General features: G+C 43.1%; 1 protein-coding gene across 1 annotated transcript in view; it reads left to right on the top strand.

The window, feature by feature from the left end:
* The window catches only part of LOC103359415 (copine-9-like), a 167,763-nt gene that overhangs the window by 63,916 nt on the left and 84,826 nt on the right, over positions 1 to 19,021 (top strand). Inside the window, 2 exon segments of the mRNA XM_008284752.1 lie at positions 9,793 to 9,832; positions 13,432 to 13,508. Coding sequence (XP_008282974.1) covers positions 9,793 to 9,832; positions 13,432 to 13,508 — 117 coding nt within the window.

Below are 19,021 nucleotides of genomic sequence, written 5' to 3'. Positions count from 1 at the left end.
CACCATGGTCCACATCTGCTGAAGAAGATGCTGCAGAAACTCGTCTGTGGTTTTTGCACATTGGCAGCCTCGCTTCATCTTCTCCATTTTGGCACTTTTTTTCTGCAGATGTGCTGTTTTAAGGCTTTGGGCCCGAATGCAGAGGGTGTTTTAATTAAGATTTTAAAATATCAGTGGACTGACAAAAACCAAGCAAACAAACAACAACAAGAAAAGACAGCGGTGTCAGCCCGCTGGGAAAGAGTCCGATCTGCCAGGATGCCGGTCTGCAGCAGATCACCGGTAGCGACGCCATTCCTCCAAACATCCGTCTGCACCTAGAAGGTGCTGTTTTGTGAAAGCAGTAGGACTGATTTTACTGTGACGCTTTCTGGTTTCACGGGGCCTTTGTCATTTATTTATTTTTTAAACAGTGATAATAGAAGACGGTGTCGTCCCAGGAGAACAGACTTAATCCATTTCACTCTTTGCATATACAGTGAAACAAGTGCAAAGCCTTTTAGAGTGACAGCATGTAAATATCCAGTTAGAATAATTCTGTTGTGGAAATGGGAGCATTCCAAGGGCTTTAAAAACCGAACGAGAAAAAGATTGAGCTGGAAATTAACTCAGAAATCTGAAAATCAATTGCATTGTTATCCTGCCTGCATGAAGTTTTGCAGTTTGAAGCGTCCTTCCCTGGGAGCTTAGTGAGGAGTCTTAATCTCCTGACAAACTCAATCATTAACGTTGAATTATTAAGCGGTGCAAAACACAACACGTGCAGACACCGTTTCTCTCTTTAAAGACCTGATGAATGTGTTCCTTAAACACATGACAGCAGAACCCGTGTTGCTTCACCAAACTCCCGCTGAATACAGGCTTTGACTCGTTATGAAGTATTTTCAGTTTGATAAAGAGGAAAGAATTACTTTATAAAATCACATGTTTGCTTTGTGCACACTTCTGGAGAACAACATTGAACGCTGCCCCTGAGCGGCTAATGGAGCCCTGCAGAGCGCTCAACCAGCAGCAGAAGTGAATCATCACCAAAATCTTATAAAATATCCTTGAAAGAAAAGCTTGTTTAAACATTTTAAGTGCAATTTCTGAAGAAGAACTTAAGCAGATGTAAGATGAGTTAGAACAATGCAGTCACTCAGAATCGCTCCTCATCTCGTTCATCTTTTAGAAATAATTTAGATGATAAACAGTTTTGTGCAGCTCACAAGCGTTCCTGAAGGACATGAATGCACTCAAACAGTCTAACTCACTGCATCAGTACAGATAAAATGCCTCAACATGGAATTTTCTTTAGTTTTCTGTGACTCCTGTAAATCCATGTCGCTCTAGTGTTTTCTGATTTAGGGAACTCAGATTTACCAGCTTGACTAATTTAGAAATCCCATTTTCACAAACTAAAGGTGTGTTTTATTGTTGTTGTCCTTTTCTAGCATTTGTTAATTTCATATCAGAGCAGTCCTACTGGACGAGACCTTCTAACAATTCAGACTTTTGACAGAGAAAAGGAATTCTTTTACATTTGTTGGAGAACAACATAAGCAGCAGAAATGTTTTGGCTGAGGAGCTGTCTGATACTAGACAGCTGCTCTTCCTCCACAAAGAGGATTAGATCACCAGGCAGCATTACAGGCTGTAGTACAGTCTATTTACCGTCGTGTTGTGTCTAATAATGCATGCTGCATGCCAAATATCACAGCATGCCACCACTCTGTCTGTAATAGTCCCTGCATGTCTGAATAAAGCTGTAAACAACATTAATATAAAATGTCTGATAACACAAAACCACGGCTTTTGTGACATGGCAGGATTGTTAAATATCCCAGCTCTGAAAAAAGTAGTTCAGATTCATCACCACTTTGAGCCAAGATAGATGTCCGTGCATGCCACCAGCAGATGATGTGTAAGAACAAGCTGCTTCTTAATTCAGGGTGCTGTTTACATTCAATTCAATTTTATTTATATTGCATCAATTGACAACACAGGCTGCAGGTGGATCAGTGGTTAGCATCGTTGCCTCGCAGCTAGAAGGTCGCCGGTTCACGTCTCAGTTCACATCCAGGATCTTCCTGCGTGGAGTCTCCATGTTCTCCCCGTGCAGCGTGGGTTCTCTCCAGGTTCTCCGGCTTCCTCCCACAGTCCAGAAACATGCTGAGGTTAATTGGTGATTGTAAATTGTCCGTAGGTGTGAATGTGAGTGTGCTTGGTTGTCTGTCTCTAAGTGTAGCCCTGTGATAGACTGGTTACCTGTCCAGGTGAACCTGCCTTCACCCTGAGTCAGCTGGGATAGGCTCCGCCCCCCTGCGGCCCCAGTGAGGATTGAGCGGTGTATAGATGATGGATGCTGAATGAACAGTTGAGAGCAAAGTGCTTTGTTGGGATGATATGGTACAATAAGGTCTTTATATTATATGAATCTTGGTCATTCAGGTTTTGTGTGTGTGAGAAGCAGGATTTTAAAATCTATTCTGGATTTTATTGGGAGCCAATGAAGAGAAGCTGCTTCAGGAGAAACAGGATCTATTTTACTGCAGTGTTTTGTATCAGCTGGAGAATTATTGGTGCATCCTGATAATAAGGAATAACAATAGTCCACCGTAGAGGTTCCAGATGCATGGACTGTTTGTGTATATGTGAGACAGGATGTTCCAGACGATGCATGCTACTGCTGTCTGTCACTATATTCTATTACTTGTGTTCTCACATCTTCAGCAGCTGTTACAATCTTATCTTCTTGCAGAGATAAATTATGTTTTTTTCTGATTCTGATCATTGCTCAGTCATTCATTAATAACATTCACTATGACTCTGCATGCAGACGTCTCCTGGACATGTCATATCTCATCATCTTAGAACATGTTCTTGGCTGATAGTATAATAACTGAATACTCTCTTATTGATCACTGATTCTACGTACAGTACTGATATCTAATGTGATGCATTGTCTCACATTCCCACACAACAAGAATCCCAAAGACAACGCCTCAGAAACACAATAAATGTCTCTTCAGTCTTTTTTTCTTGCATGACCCAGATATGGATCGTACCGAGTCTCAGGAGAGCGCTGTGGTCTCCCTGATATGGGGTCATGAGAGGGGATTCCAATAAAAGTGAGCATCCCAGTAGAGGGAATCAATTATTAAACTCCCACCTCTCTGCGCTGGGTATTTTTAGCCCACTGAATCACAATGGATAGATGTGGAGCAGAGTGATGTATTATTTCTATAAGGCTTGGGCGCTGAATGGACTGAAGTGGGACCACAAGAGCAGAACGTGTGACGTAAAGTAATCCGCGAGTGACTTTCTGATCAGAAATATGCCGCCTGAATCCCAGATTTAGCTGCTAGTTAGATGCTCAACTTTGTACTAAATTCCCGTCAAGGTGGCGGCTGTACTTCTGGTTCATGCTCATGGTGCCACACAAAGCAACTGTCCAGGGCTTATTGTCAACAAACCCCAATGAGAAGACCACATCAGTACCTTCTGACCTCCTGGCTCTTCTCTGTGGCTCTCAGCTCTTTCATTAGCTTCATTCATTACTACGAAATAAAGAAAGAACAAATACATCATCTGGCCTTTTAGTGTTTTCAGATTAAGAAGCAGCAGGCGAAAGGCTCTTAGTGTGATCCATGACTAACACAACCCAACATGTCATCGAGGTAAACAACTTTAACTGTGCATAGACCCGATGTGTCAGCCAGATTCCAGCTCCTCGTTAATTTGTGTGGACGAGCGAATGTCGCTTTGCGGCGCGTCCACGTAAGGACTCCATCGCTATATTTAGAGATAATGGATTTCAGGATTGATAAGGACGCAGACACAACGATCTTTGACAGGACGGAGGCTGCGTGTCTCTACAGCTGAACCTGTGGTGGTCTGAGCTTATCCAAGACCCACCAGGCCAGTCCAGTGAAACACGAGCCAGATAGACTAATGGAAGATAAATATAGCCGTAAGTGCTATTTGTGTAGGCGAGAGCACAGGTGTTGCAATCATCGGTTATTGTAAAAATAAAAAAAAAGGTAATTAAGGCTGTTCTACATTTTGTTGCTGCACCCTAAAGGAACGAATCAGATCTTTACTTAATGCAGCATGCCCTGGTGTGTAATTAGGGGCTTTTCCATCCACGCTGCACGCTTTCATTTCCAGACTTTGGTTGTGAGTAAGAAGGTAATCAACCAGGATGCAAACTGAAAATGTAAATCACATCAGGATCACCTTCACATTCCAGTACACACCTCCATAAATTAATTCATGAGCTCCGTTCTTTACGCTGCTGAAGCCCACCGCAGATAATTTAAAGCAAACATACAGAAACATGGCGAGGAAACAAAAATCAAACGCAGCCTGATGAAGTGATTGGATTTTGCAAAGCTGCTCACAGTCTTGAAACATTTAAAATGTCATTAATAGCCAATGAGTCTCCATAATGAAGCAATTAAAATGTGTCTGCTCATTAACGTCCTTCCTTTTCGAGATCTTAAGGTCGCATTAATGTAGGCGGCACGTTGAAGCTAGAGACATAAAAAGTTCTGAAGTGTTGTACTAATGCCAGTTGGGCTCAGAGGTGCAGCCACAATAAAGGTCAGTACAATCATTTAAAGCCCAATGATTCAGAATGATACCACCTTACAGCGATGGCTTTAGGTTGAACCGTAGATATCTGCTCTTATGTAGAATTAAAAACCAACAGTTTAGATTTATTATAAAGCTTAGACCCCAAACAACAAAACTCCTTCCACCTTTCATTGCTGAGATCTTTAATGTTTTCACTACTTCGTATGTCCACCTTTATTTTTATAAATCCTCTCAGCGTGAACGAAACCAGCGTCCACAAACCTGTGAGGAGATGTTCTGCTCATCTTCACAGGCTAGTTGTTTTCTTTCTCGGCTGCTGGTTGCTGGGGGGGTTGTGATTCTCTCCGTATCTCTTTAAAATAGAACAAAGTCGATGTGTTGGATTGATGACCTACTTGGCCTGGTCGTTATTTTTACTTTTTCCCTTCTTTACAATCTCTTGTGTGCTCTGCATCAGTGTCATGCAGGACTTTCTCTCTCCTTCTGAAATTCTGCAGTTGTTTTGCACTTCTGGAGCCTCATCATCACACTCCCACGTCTGTGCTTCACTGTCAGGATGATGCATTCACTGTCCTGGTTTACGCCAAACATGTTGGACTCCATCTGATCGGTACTGATCAGACTTCTGGTCATTTTATAACCATACCATGAGGTTTATTGGAAATCACAGGTGCACAGGTGTGTGGTGGTGATTACACGTGTATTTTTAATCTCCTGTATTTCTACAAATCTTTCACCTGTGTAATGTCAGAATCAGAAGCATCCTGTCTCAGAGTGATGCTGAACAACTAGTCCATGCATTTTGTAACTTCTAGGCTCCTATTATTATAAGTCCTTATTATCAGGATGTCCCAGTTATTCTCTTTAAAACCTGCAGCTGATGCAAAAGAAAACTGCAGCCAGTAAAAAAAAAGATTGCATTTTACATATTCTAATAGTTCATAATGAAAATGCTCTTCCCTGTCAACTTAGAAATATTGCAATTATTCGCTGGTAATACAGTCATTTTCAATCATTTGACATTTTGGTGATAATGCACATGGACATGGTGTCTTCTGTGTGACTTCAGCCACTCTCAAGTGCTTCCTTTTCAATGATGATTTGCAAAACCACATCACAGTGAGCCTGTAATTTTACCTGACAGCTGCGTTTTTGTTTTTTTTTCCTCCCGGTTCGACCGGGTCACGAGCAGACTGTAGATTTCCGCCGATTACAAAACAGATGTATTCTTCTCACGTTATCCTTTCATCACAACCATATAAAATAACCGTAACATATAATCACAGCGAAGCACGGGGTGTTACAGAGGCCATTTCATTTCCTCAGCTTCCCATTATCGTACAGTTCTCCATTCGATGGTTGTGTTAGCGTTAGAAAAAAACAAGCTGTGTACCTGCATAAACCATCCTGAGTGACAGGAGCCCAAGATGCAGCGAGTGCTGTGGACGCTTGTGCAGGTAATAAAGTAAATGTTCATTTACAGGAAGAAAATGGAGAACACGTGAAGGTTCTCCAGTTTTGTTTCAAATTTAATGCAAACTTTTTCATTAAAAAAATGATACCAGGGCTGCGAGGTTGAGTGGTGGTTAGCATCATTGCCTCACAGCTAGAAGGTTGTCGGTGAGGACACCCGGGATCTTCCTGCGTGGAGTCTCCATGTTCTCCCCGTGCAGCGTGGGTTCTCTCCGGGTTCTCCGGCTTCCTCCCACAGTCCAGAAACATGCTGAGGTTAATTGGTGATTGTAAATTGTCCGTAGGTGTGAATGTGAGTGTGCTTGGTTGTCTGTCTCTAAGTGTAGCCCTGTGATAGACTGGTTACCTGTCCAGGTGAACCTGCCTTCATCAGCTGGGATAGACTCCGCCCCCCATGACCCTGGTGAGGGTTAAGGTGTAGAGATGATGGATGGATGATTATACCAGCTTGATCATTTTAAGCAAAACTTTAATCTGAGAAAATGTCCGTGAGTTTTAGAACGTCCAGGTGTTTGTTTGCCTCCTTAATGACAGAATGGACTCCAACAGTTTGTTCAGACCTGATGATTCATGTTATCCCAGCAGGATGTGACAAATTCCAAAGAGCTTCTTGTCACCTTTGGTTTTGAAGTTGATGGAGAACAGTCAGCTGATCTTTCAGGGTGGAAAAGACGATGAACATTTTGGAAATATAATGTGGTGCCAGTGAATTTAAAAAGCAAACAAATCAAATCAGTCCATTATTTAGACTTTTTAATGCTGTATCCCTCCAATAAACCTTGATTTCTTTCCTTTAATGCATCCTTCCTCCACACATCGTTGATCATGATGCAAAAAAACTGCAGCTTTCATTACAGCGCCTTACACATCACTGCAATGTGATTCCACGGCGCTAATCACCACAACGATGACTCTACAAATCAGCTTAAATTGCCTTGCTGCACATTATCCACGGTGTAATGCTCTTACTGCCGAGTTTCACGTGCAACAGTAAATGTCACAAAGTAGAGGAAATCCAATTTTTTGGGGGGGATGAAGTGAATCTCAGGAGTACAAAGGATGCTCCAGTAATGTGGATTCTGATTCGGTGGTGCACAAGCGTGTCGCGCTCCAACCGCAGAAGATCCGTGTAGTCTGAGATGTGAGGGCAACACCATCGTACCTAAACACAAACCGTTGTTCACCTTCCTTTCTGACACATGCAGTCAGAAATTACATGGAGGTGCCCTGCCGCCTTCCATGTAAATGAAGGTCATTAGATTTTTTAGCAACTCTATTGCTCCTCCACACTCAAATCTCATTTGGCCATCGCTCACAGGCTTATCCCACTGTGAGGTAATTTCATTTGATCCCACCCAGCTCGGCACGGAGATCAATCTGACATAACCGGAGAAGGAGATTTCTACAAAGCGAGTGTGGGAGGTGGGAGAGAGATTTTTATTTATTTTTTTGGTTGAAATGAAAGAGTGGATAGATTGAAGACTAGTGGTGACATACTGAGGCTAGAAATGTAATAAAAGTGTGTGAGGGGGTGGGCTGGGGGTTTGGAGCGCTGAATCGGCCACTTCTGGGCGAGCTGCAGCTCCATAGCTGGCTGCATAGCTGGGGGCTTTTTTTAAACTTTCTCTCAGCTCCATTATTTCCATTAGTCCCCTGCATTTAGTTCCCTCTTCAAAGCCCTATAACTCGACACTTGGCATTTGCTAAACCTGGAGAAAATTAAATCCAGGAAGCAGCAGGCAGTCAAAGTGATTTTTAGTGGGGACTGTAGTTATATTCATTCTCCAAAGTGACTCCACTGTTCAGTGCCCTTACACTTGGTATTGCTAGAAAGAAAAAAGTGTGCTCAGGAATTTTTTTTTCTTCCAGAAAATCCTGAACTAGCACCTTTTCATGATGCAGGGTGTGCTGGGTGGTTCGTCACACAGCTGTCAAACCTGCCATGCTGCCACACTGTACAGGTCTTTTTCTGACCATGCAGAACCCTCAGTGTCAGTCACAGCACTGCAAGACCTGAAGGTGAAGCCCTGGAGAGAGAAAGGACGAGAGGAAAGAATAGGAAGGGAGTGAGGAACCATTTCACTTGCCAATTATGTTTCTCTGCTAATAAGGCATTAGTGCTAATACTGCAGTAATATGATCTGAGGACCTCAGGATGTCTTTCTGCTCCTTGCTGATAATGAGGTTCAGGCTTTTGCCTCACCTGTGGTCATGAGCTTTAAGCAGTAACCCAAAGGAATGAGAACATAGTGTGATGGTTCGTGGCCACCAGGTGTGTCGGTGCAGAACCCAAACAAAGAGGTGACGGAGAGTAAATTCACGAGGTGTGAATGTGAGTGTGCTTGGTTGTCTGTCTCTAAGTGTAGCCCTGTGATAGACTGGTTACCTGTCCAGGTGAACCTGTCTTCACCCTGAGTCAGCTGGGATAGGCTTCGCCCCCCATGACCCTAGTGAGGATGACGGTGTAGAGATAATGGATGGATGGATGAACTTGCACTATCACAAGCACCCATTCATCGACCCCATCTCCTCCCTGTTCATACTTGTAGCTCTATAACAGTTTCACCTGACGTCTCGTTACCACTGTCGGGATAACGAGGTTAACAAGCTCGCTCAAATGACCACCACGTCCTCTTTGGTGGTTTAGAATAGTCACATTAATGCACAAACAAATGACAAAAGCAAAGTTTCCAGACTTGTTTGGATATGCAAACAGGTGGTCTTACAAAATGTGTTTGGAAACTCAAATTAATTGTCACATGTGGGAGACTAGTGGGTGGAGAAGTGCTTAGGAAATGATGAAAATGGGGAAAAGGGGTAAAAACAAACACTGAGAAATGAGGGAAGGAACCAAGCTAAAGACAGAAGAGGGAAGCAAAGGAACGAGGGACATAAACAAACTGTCCTCCTCACAGGTCCTCCATCGCTTCACTTTGAAATGCAAACATTGCCGGAGAATGCATGAAGCAGCATCAGCAACTGGGGAAGTTTTGTGTCAACTGTTGGAAGCATTCTAGACGTCGGAGACTCTGAATGTTTTAAGTCTGACGGTCGTATTTTATTTTCTTAGCGTTGCTTTCGCCTCAGCTAACAGGGGAGCAGCCGGTCCGCTGGGCTTCAGCACAAACCTCATAATACAGACGCTTTGTTGCTCGTCTGCTCCGAGCCCGGCTCCTCTGGAGAGCCCAACGGTACCGAGATGGTACGGCTGAGATCTCAGTGCTGTTCTTGCCCTGAGTCAATAAGGAATTCCTTTTTACAGCGTCTTTGTGAAACTTTATGCTTCAGGCAGCCTCATGCAGCAGCAAAAACTCTTTATTTCAGTCGGGTGGATGTGACTCTGGGACAGAAGTGGAGAAAGTGAAGTGATGAAGTGGTGAGAAGGTTTCGGCCGAGTGTCCTCCTCTCTGTAAAAAGATGCTGACAAGAAGTGAGTGGAAGATGGAGAGGTCCAGAGAGAGACTTGAAGAACGCATCGTCCACGCTGTTATTGGACACAAGTGTGGATTTCTTTTCCTCCAAACATGAGCAGGATTATTTTCAGAGGAACTCCTGCTGATGGCTCCTCAGAGGAAGTCCTCGAGGGAAGCTGGAGTCTTCAGAAAGAGAAAGATCTGCCAGAGAGAGACTTTAATCTGCATGTTGACCTCAAACTGTATCACATTTCAGTGCTGCTCCAGATCCATGCATTTATTTTTATTATTTTTTTCTAATGTCTGCTGTTTTTTTGTTGAACTGCAGGTACAATGTGGACACCAGGAGCTCCAACCTCTCCAAACATGTAAGCCGCTTTTGAACACGTTAACATATTTCACAATGACATGTGGGTTCATGTGGAGATGAGTCACAAATGTACATGAATAAATAGCTTACTTACATCCAATCAGTTGATCAACCAAAACCAAACGTATTTTACTTTTCTCTTCATTGTACTTTCTTAGTTTTCCCATGTGGTCGTCTGCACATACGTTTAATCCTTCTTCTAGTCCCCAAGCAGCCCTTTTTCCTTCTTTATTTTTTATCTGCTTCAATCAGTGGATCAAACAAATGAAACCTCCTTTCTCTTCTTCCAGTCCTGATGTTCTACATCATCATTTATGCCTCATTTTCCCCCAAGCAATATGTTCAGTTCTCATCACCATGTTTTCAAATGCGTACGTGATGATGGACTATATGTGTGACTAGAGGATTGATTCAGGATGTGAGTGTGTTCCATTACCGATGACATCAAAAGATGTATTAGCGAGCTACCAAGCTGCAAGTGCTGTTAGTCACAAAGCTGCAGAACAACGGTGTAAATGATTCATACGTGATGTTTTACTGAAGGGACACAACAAACCCGAGTGACAGCAGCTCACAAACATACGAGGTGTTCCAGAGAAGTTCCAGGACTGGTGTCGCAAAACATATATTTCAAACCCAAACTACAAACTGTGGGTTTTCCTGATCAACCGGCACGTCTACAAAGAGATCTTGTGATGTTTGCTTCGTTCAGTGCACCAGAGGCGAGGGTTGTTACAGGACGAGTCGTGGCTGCTTCACCATGACAACACGCCTGTTCACAACGCCCTGAACATCCCACAGCTCCTGGCTGAGAAGAACATCTCCATGCTGGAGCAGCCTCCCTACTCACCCCACCTGGCTCTGTGGGATTTGTTCCTCTTCCCCAAGCTCAAGGGCTCATCAAGGAGACTCGTTTAGAAGACGTGGACCACATCAAGATGGCTGTGACGATGGAGCTGCGAAGGATCCTGGAAGAATCCCTCCAGGAGTGCATGGCGGCGTGAAGAGAAGGCTGGAGGAGGGTGTTAGACTCCAGGGCTTTACTACGAAGGGGAAAACTTGTAGTTTGTATTTGAAATCTATCTTTTGTGACACCAGTCCTGGAACTTTTGTGAAACACCTCGTACAGTGCAGGTCCATACACACCTCGTACAGTGCAGGTCCATACACACCTCGACCCAGAAGTAAAGCAGATTAAGCGGCAATAAGATTATGTTACCTGTGATGTTTTCATTGTATCAAACACACAAGACTGGTCAGATTAAAAAAATCCATCCATTTAACATTTAGATCTGCTTTGGAGAGGGTTGAAGCCCATCCTACCTGGTGAGATGGTTGCCAGTTTGTTACAGGACTAACAGATAACTAACACATAACCAGACACCACTGATCCTTTCATGCATGTATTTGAATGTAAGAGGAATCCTGTGCTGGCCCTCAGTTATAGACAAGACATGACTTCTTGAAGACTTCTCTGTGTGGACTGTCTTCTGTCTAGTGTTACACAAAGTCCACCTGTCGTAGAGTGACACCTGCCCAGCCCAGATTTATCAGAGTAGTCGTCAGTGATCACAGTCACACTGCACTGGTCCACTATTTCACAATGAACATCTTCCAGTATTATCTTTGTGGGACTGAAGCAGTTTTAGTTTTGGACAAACTAAATACTTTTTGAAGGTGTGACACCTGTTTCCTTGTTCGTTTGGATCAGTGGTTTGTTTTATAGCCTTCCCGCCGTCCAAAGACACTCAGGTTAGATAAAGAGACGACTCTCGCTCGTCTGTAATGTGTGAATGTGAGTCTGATGTCTGATGCTGGGATCGACTCCAGTCTTCCTGCAGCCTCCCCGGGATGAGCAGATAGAGCTGATGGATGGATGGATAATTTCAAATCAGAAAAAAAAGCTGCAGCAATACTTACAATGTAGAAAATTCAATCAAGAGTATAATTTGGGTTTTATTTTATTTACATCACACAGCGGTTGATCAAAGTGATGATGATCCTCCTGCAGCCTCTGCATTAGTAATGTGTGCTCTGACATCAACTTGAGGTGTCGTCGTTGTGTTTTCTAGCTTCTCCTCTAACTTGTCTCTGCCTTTCCTCACCGCCTTCCTACATGGACGAGCAGAAGGTAAGACAACCTTCTCCTCATTCTCCCGTCTATCTGCTGGACATTTTTCCATCTAAGATCTTAAACATAGAGACTTCTGACTGGGTTTCTGTGACTGATCCGTAGCTGGATTTTGATATGAATGAAGGAAGTCACACTGGACAGACAAGAGACCATCTGGGCTGCATTGTGAGACTGCTTCTCTCATCTCAACATCCCATAATAGAAAGTCTTTTTCCTTGGTCACCTGTTCATTTCAGTGGATTCCAGCTCTCCTGCACACTTACGTCTGGTGCATTAGTGGAGTAACTGTGCTTTTTGACGGGTTTTCGGTGATACATTTTGATTAGCAATACATTATAGAAAGTCATCTGAAACATTGATGGCTTCAGAGGTAAAAGGTGGCGCGTCGATAGAAACACAATGTGATGTGACGGCGCCATGAGATCGGACTTGGTGGATAAATGATGAGGTACATGAAGCATGTGACTTAAATGTCAAGTGAAGATGCTTTAATGTGGCTCGGAGCCCTTTTAAGATGCCGTGGCCTCTTATTCCGGACCCATCTACACCTGGCATTAAAGTGTGATCTGTCTGCATACATCATCTACATGCTGACATCCCATCAGCAGGTCTTTGCATTTATATCTGGTATTAAAATGCATTTGTGCTGTCAGGATTGTGCCGGAATCCGATCCAATATCAATATGTAAATTAGTTAGATTGGACTTGCTGACGTGTCCCAGTATGTAGCGTGATGTCCCAAACAACCCTTCAGTACCACAGAGCTGATTCAGTCCAACACACGTCTGGATCCCTGTGGATTCGACGTGCGTTTACACATTGCAGTGACGTGCGCTTTCCCTAATCTGGATAAGTTTGGATTTAGATTGTGTGCTGATACCAAGTGTAAATGGAGAATTAATAACAACACTGGATGTATTTACATTTTCCTTTTCAGATTTTCTGGAAATGTTCTTGGTTTCCATCCAAACATAGAGGAACAACATGTTAACAGACTTTCAGGGAAAATCTATTAAAGAAAACAAGGAATGATGTTTGTAGGTGAATAAACGATTGCAGAAGAACAAAGCACAACGAGTTGATCTAATTACAAGAGGCAGTCCTGCAAAAAAGAATGCAGAAAACATGATAGATGAGGTTTTTTTTAGTCTAAATCTTAGTTTCAGTTTTGACTCCGAGGTTTTCTCATCCCTCCACACGGATCTGATCTTTGAAGTTTCTGCTTTTATGCTTGAGGTTGTTTTTTTTTTACTCACCAATTGAAAATGCTCATAAAAACAGACGGGTTTCGAAGCAGCTCGTAAGTCGTGAGGCGAAGTAATGAAAAGATTTAGCTGCAAATAAAATACCACAAAATGTTTTGGGGGGGATCAATAGTGGCTTAAAGCTCATGAAGGCTTTATTAGCAGCAGCAGCTTGACCCGTGCTGTATTCATGATGCTGGTTTCTTCTACTCTGTGAAGGACTTCCTGGGTCAGATGTTCTGCACGCTGGGAGAGATCATCGGCTCAGCTGGTGCCAGACTGGAGAGGACGCTGTCGTGAGTACAATATGCTGCTCAGATATCAGAGATGCACTGAAGGGTCCTCGATGAAGCTTCTGTTGGATCCTAACATCAGGACCTTGTTCATGGTGCCCCACAAACTCATGTCATTATTATATGCTATTATAGTTAGTATTAATTATTTTAATTAGGCAGGGTATGAAATCTATGTTGTAAATGCTCCAGAGATTAAATCAGCACTTGTAGAAAATGTTCTTCTATCCATTGACGTAGCAGAACTGCTTTCCTACACGGTGCAATTTGTGATCACACTCATCAATACTCTTCTGTTATCCACACTGACACTGTGACATTACAGATCTGTCAGGGAGGATTGTGGGAAAAAAATCATCAGAATGGAAGTCTGACTTAAAACGTGGTTATGAGATCAGTCATTACATTTGTTAGCTGAGAGTGAACACGGCAGATCCAAACATCTGTGGATGCTTCTTTTCTTTACACTTTGCCTGCTCGCTGTAGATTTTTTATTCATTAACCACTGAGTCACTGTTTTAAATCTATGATGTTTGGTGAAATCTGAAAATGCTGTCAGCGGCTGTTTGATGGTTATATTCACTGGAGAACTCATGTAAATGTGTAAATCCTGTGCCTGTTGATTAGAGGCGGTTTCTTTGTCGTGTGAATCACACTGTTGTGTTTTTAGTATTCTGAATGACATTCAGCAGGTCGTGTAGCTTCTACCTGTTGTTCATCTGCAGATGTTTGTGATGTCAATCATATTTCAAACACATGGAGTCACTTCTAACCAGTCTGATGTCAGGTCCAAATCTTAGTCCTTGTGTTTCCAGTTATGACATTACTTATGTATGAAGTCGTGTCCCTGTGCAGGTCTGACAAGTCCTAAGTCAAGTCCAGGTTTAGCAGGTTTAAAGGTCCTGATGATGTCCCAGGTCAAGATTCAGACTTAAAAAAATCAAGCTCTCTGTTTCAATCTGTTTAAATCACCTATTACACAAATAGACGAAGTGCATTTACCATAGAAACGTTTGAAAAAGGTGGACTTGGTTGTGACAGAGTTGCATTATGGGAAGTGTAGGATTCTGTGTTTTTAGTGCTTTATGGATGATAGGAACTAAAAGTCAGCCTTAGTCGCTCCTGATTTACACGATTCTGTACAATATTAGTCTCTCAGCCTGATGGAAGCACGATACTGAACCTTTGAGTCCTTTGTTCTTTTATACATTCACATTTCTATCTAAACACGTTCAGAAACATGACGCATGACTTTGTACTTTGGGAATTATTTTCCCACCAACAGCATTTAGACAGAATGACTCCACGGCAACACAAACGTTCTGACATCACGGCGGTTTTGTTCAGATGGTATCATCTTACGTAAAGAAGTCTTTGAAGCTGGCTTTTTGTGGTGAGCTTGCGAGCTAATGAAGTGCTGCACTGTACAGTTCATAACATAAGATCTATTGAAACCCGAGTGCTTCCTCTGCTTCTCAGGTCAGATGTAGCTCAGATTGGACACACAGAGATTGAAGTGATGTTGACTTTAGTATAGACGACTGTCGATTGCTTCAGCTTTGACTTCACAAAGCTCTCCACTCACATCAATATCTACACAATGTCAGTGTTTACTGGCTCAGACTTATTGCAGCTGATCGCATACATGCTGACAGGATTTAGAAAAAAGGATCTCTTAAGTTTTGGTTGGGCTGTCTGACTGCCTCGCTCGTGGCTTCGTCTCAGGCTGGTAGTGATGAGAATAAAATGCTGATTCTGGAGTCTGATGATGCTGTTTGCTAGAACCTGCACCTTCAATCCATCACCTCCTTTAGCAATCAGGAGGACAAAAGCCTACCAGAGGAACAGGAGAATGTACAGGCAGCTTCCACCTTCCTCAGATATCAATAACATGTCCTTCAGAGAGCTTTTCCCTTCAGATGGATCTGCACATCTGGTGGTTGTACTGAGAAGCTCCCAGGTGAATGTAATCTGCATACTGGGGCTACTGGGTACAGTAGCTGGAAATCGAAGGCTAAAAGCATTTTGTTTTGCATTTTGAAGCAACACGTGGCATCGCTGTTAGAATACAGAAAACCTGATCTGGTTCTGATGAGAGCGAACATCGTCTGTCTGCCTTTGATCGATCCATCATCACCACCTCGGCAGCTGACAGCAGATCCGATGAAGAAGCAGCTTTTCTTCTTCTTCTTCTCGCCAACCTCTGAGTGAGCGCAGGAGTGAGCAGCGTGTTCGCCCGAGGCTGACAGCAAGAAACCAGATGAAGCTACGATTTTACCGGCCTTTTGTTTATGTGTTTTGAGAGCCTGGAGAGCTTCCACATGTCCTGCCTATAATTAGACGGTCATGGTGACGGGCTGAGCTGCAACATGTTGATGTTTCTGAGTGTTTCACAAAAGAGAAAAGAATCAGGTGTGATAGTGTGACTCCCGTACTGTGTGTGTGTGTCGGATATTAATAAAAATTGATTGGTAAACCTCCCATTGAAATGGAAACATAAACAACCCAACAGTGAAAGGAGGATTTCTCTACAGGGGCATAAAGCACACATCTATTAATCAGCCACCTATAAATCACGTTCCCAGTTTGAGCCCTTCCTGTATTTGTCAGCGCCGATCGGGCTGCTGCTCCCGCGCTGTCATTTATCTTTGTTGAAGTCTGCAGGAGCGTTTCCTAATGCAGACAGCTTGTCAATGAGACGGAGAGGCTCTGATGCCCTTGGATGCCAGCGCTGTGCTACACAAACTTTGGCGTCTGTGTGGTTTTGAGGTGTTGGCTGTGTGTCCCATCAAGTGAAGCTACACAAAGGACGTGGGTTGTGTTGCCGAGAGGTGAAGTGAGAGGGGCTATTGATTCCTGCAACCTAGATGGAAGTCACACTCCCTCTGTAAAAAAACCCCAAAAACCAGATGTATAAAAGCTAGAACACTGTTCACGTGATGGACGGAGACACACAGGAGTCGGATGTGTTCACCGCCACAGCCTGAAGACTTCACAGTAACAGTATGACAGAATAAAATGCCAAGTTTAAAGGTAACAGTCTGACATTTTGGTAAAAAAAACCCTCTTTGCTATCTTAGTTGAGTTAGATAAGAAGAATCTAATCTATTTTATCTTTGTGTGTCCAGGTCAGGGTGTGTTTAGCTTAAATACCCAAAGCCATCTTATTTAAATGCCACAACATCAACCGACTCGTCCTGAGTTGGACTTGAAATTCCAAATAACAGAAAGACTGTGCTTTTATAAACTGTGTGGCATAAAAAAAGCTTTTTTGCAAGGATGACATATCTCATGATTAAAACTAAAATGATGCAGGATGTTCATCGTAAAATTATAGAATAACTGGAAAGTTAGTGTAAGAAACAGGCAGCAGGCTTGTGGGCGACAGAAACAGAATCACAGGTAAATATTATATATTTACATTTTAACCTTCCTCATAGTGCTTAATACAGGATATGTAAAGTGTACAATCAATAAAGAAATACCTGGTTTGTTTGCATTTCTTTAAACCAATCACAGGTGGAGTGAAGCAAAGGAAACAACTTCACCTCAAAGTACTGATGAATTGAGAGAGAAAACGTATAAATCAAAGCAGGAAACAGGAAGCAGCGCCGCCTGATTGAAATCCTCAGCAAAACCTGAAACTGTCTGAGTGGTAGGTTGCTGCTCAAAAGCTGTTGTTGTTGATGTTTACCAGACAACGTAAGGAAGGACAAAGCCGACTGAAATGATTGCTAGCTTATAGCTGAACCCTGCATCTGGTGGACAGGCTGCAGCTGTAGTGGTTCATCTGGTACGTGAGGGTTTAAAGCAGGATGACATGAAGGAATGGGAGCCAGGATTCTGACATTGTTTAGAGTCAGTGCTTTGTTAGTATTTAAAAAAAGATTGGATTCATGTTTTATTTTCATCAGCTGCTCAGTTATTCTCTCCCTGTTTGATGGTACGTTTAATAAAACTACCAGCAGTGGACGTCTGTAGAGCTTCAGCAGACATTTAACTCTACAGATGTGTGAAAATGACCACAAAGGGGGCAAACAGATGCTGATGTTTGCAGATAAACTTGCTGGTGGATTTCTTCTCTGTGGGGAGCAGGACGACCATGTTCATACGTCACTAATTTTGCAATGAATTATGGGTAAGACCTTCAGGAAAGTATCCCAAAAAAGGTGCATGATCGTGGGGAAGATTCTGCATCAGAGCTCTTATTCACTTGTTCTAGTAGTTTAATTGTAGAAACTGGACCTGCTTGAGTTCCTTGAAGACGTTCCACCTTCATCCAGGAGGCTCCATCAGCTCTGACTGACTAGTTGGGAGTTCCACATCCTGAGATCCTGAAGGAGACGTTAACACTGAGTTTGGGTTTCAATCAGGCATTTGTTGCTCCTCCTCCTTATTCACTTGCCAATCTGACAGTAAACAGTCCAGAGAGCTTCATTCACTCAGCAGGAATTAATGTCCCGATTGGGTTTGGGCCATTGATATGAAGGTCATTGATTCCAGCTGTACTGACCCAATCCCAGGGCTAGGGTTACACTGACAGACTCATGGACTTTGAGACAAGTTCCCACCAAGTGCATGAAGACTTAAAGCTCTCATAGTTAATGACAAACCTCCTCCAGCAGGACGATGTGACCAACCACACCATCAAAGATCCCAAATCATAGTTAAATCAAGTGTCCGTGGGATGACTGGTCCAAAGCTTTCTGCTCTGCTGGTAGTCAGATGTGCTGTATGCTGTCTTGCCCAGAGACACTTCAGCATGTGGAGGGGCCGGGGATTGAACCACCAATCCTACAGTTAGTGAACAACCTGCTTTACCACCGGAGCCCTTATTATGGAGGCACCTTGCTGCAGCTTAGTGTTGATGGAGAACATGAACACACCAACATCTACACAACACGAGTGTTTACAGGCTTCCAGCCCGTTGATTTCACACAAACTGACAGAAATGATGAGCAGAGGGCTGAAAAACACACATAGAAGCAAGAATTAGAAATGTATACTGTTTTCCCCCTTTTTTAATAACAGATGTGTTTCCAAGGAAACTGAGAGCATGAAGTGTACTTTATACTCTGTACTGATGAAAAATCCATCTGGGTGAGCCAACTCGATTCTCCTGTGCTTAAGATGACATCAGAGCGGTGGTGAGGATCTATTTTCAGACGCTGGGTGGGGAGAGGAAGAGGGCCCTGTGGCATTTAGCGTGCGGAGGACAGGATTATGAGGGAAACCCACCTCAAGCATCAAGTCACGACACACTTCTCTCTGTTTAGCCAGACTAAGAAACTGGAAAACTGTTCATCAGTAGCCATCAGTTGACTCCTGTGCTTTGGTAACTTACTCCACTGTCAAGCTGAGTGGCTGCTGTGACTCCTGACAGCAGTAAAGGCCTATTAAAGGTGCATTTCCAAACTAATATATCTGGTTGATGTGGTTGTTGCTGGAGAATTTATGTACACAGAATAATCCACATTTAGGACGATGTTAACCCCAGTGTGAACTCTGCACACTGT

Source organism: Stegastes partitus, unplaced genomic scaffold (genome assembly GCF_000690725.1).
Source record: "Stegastes partitus isolate 25-593 unplaced genomic scaffold, Stegastes_partitus-1.0.2 Scaffold370, whole genome shotgun sequence".
Classification (NCBI taxonomy): domain Eukaryota; kingdom Metazoa; phylum Chordata; class Actinopteri; family Pomacentridae; genus Stegastes; species Stegastes partitus.
Note: the sequence above shows the minus strand (reverse complement) of the source record. Positions and strands in the feature narration are given on the sequence as shown.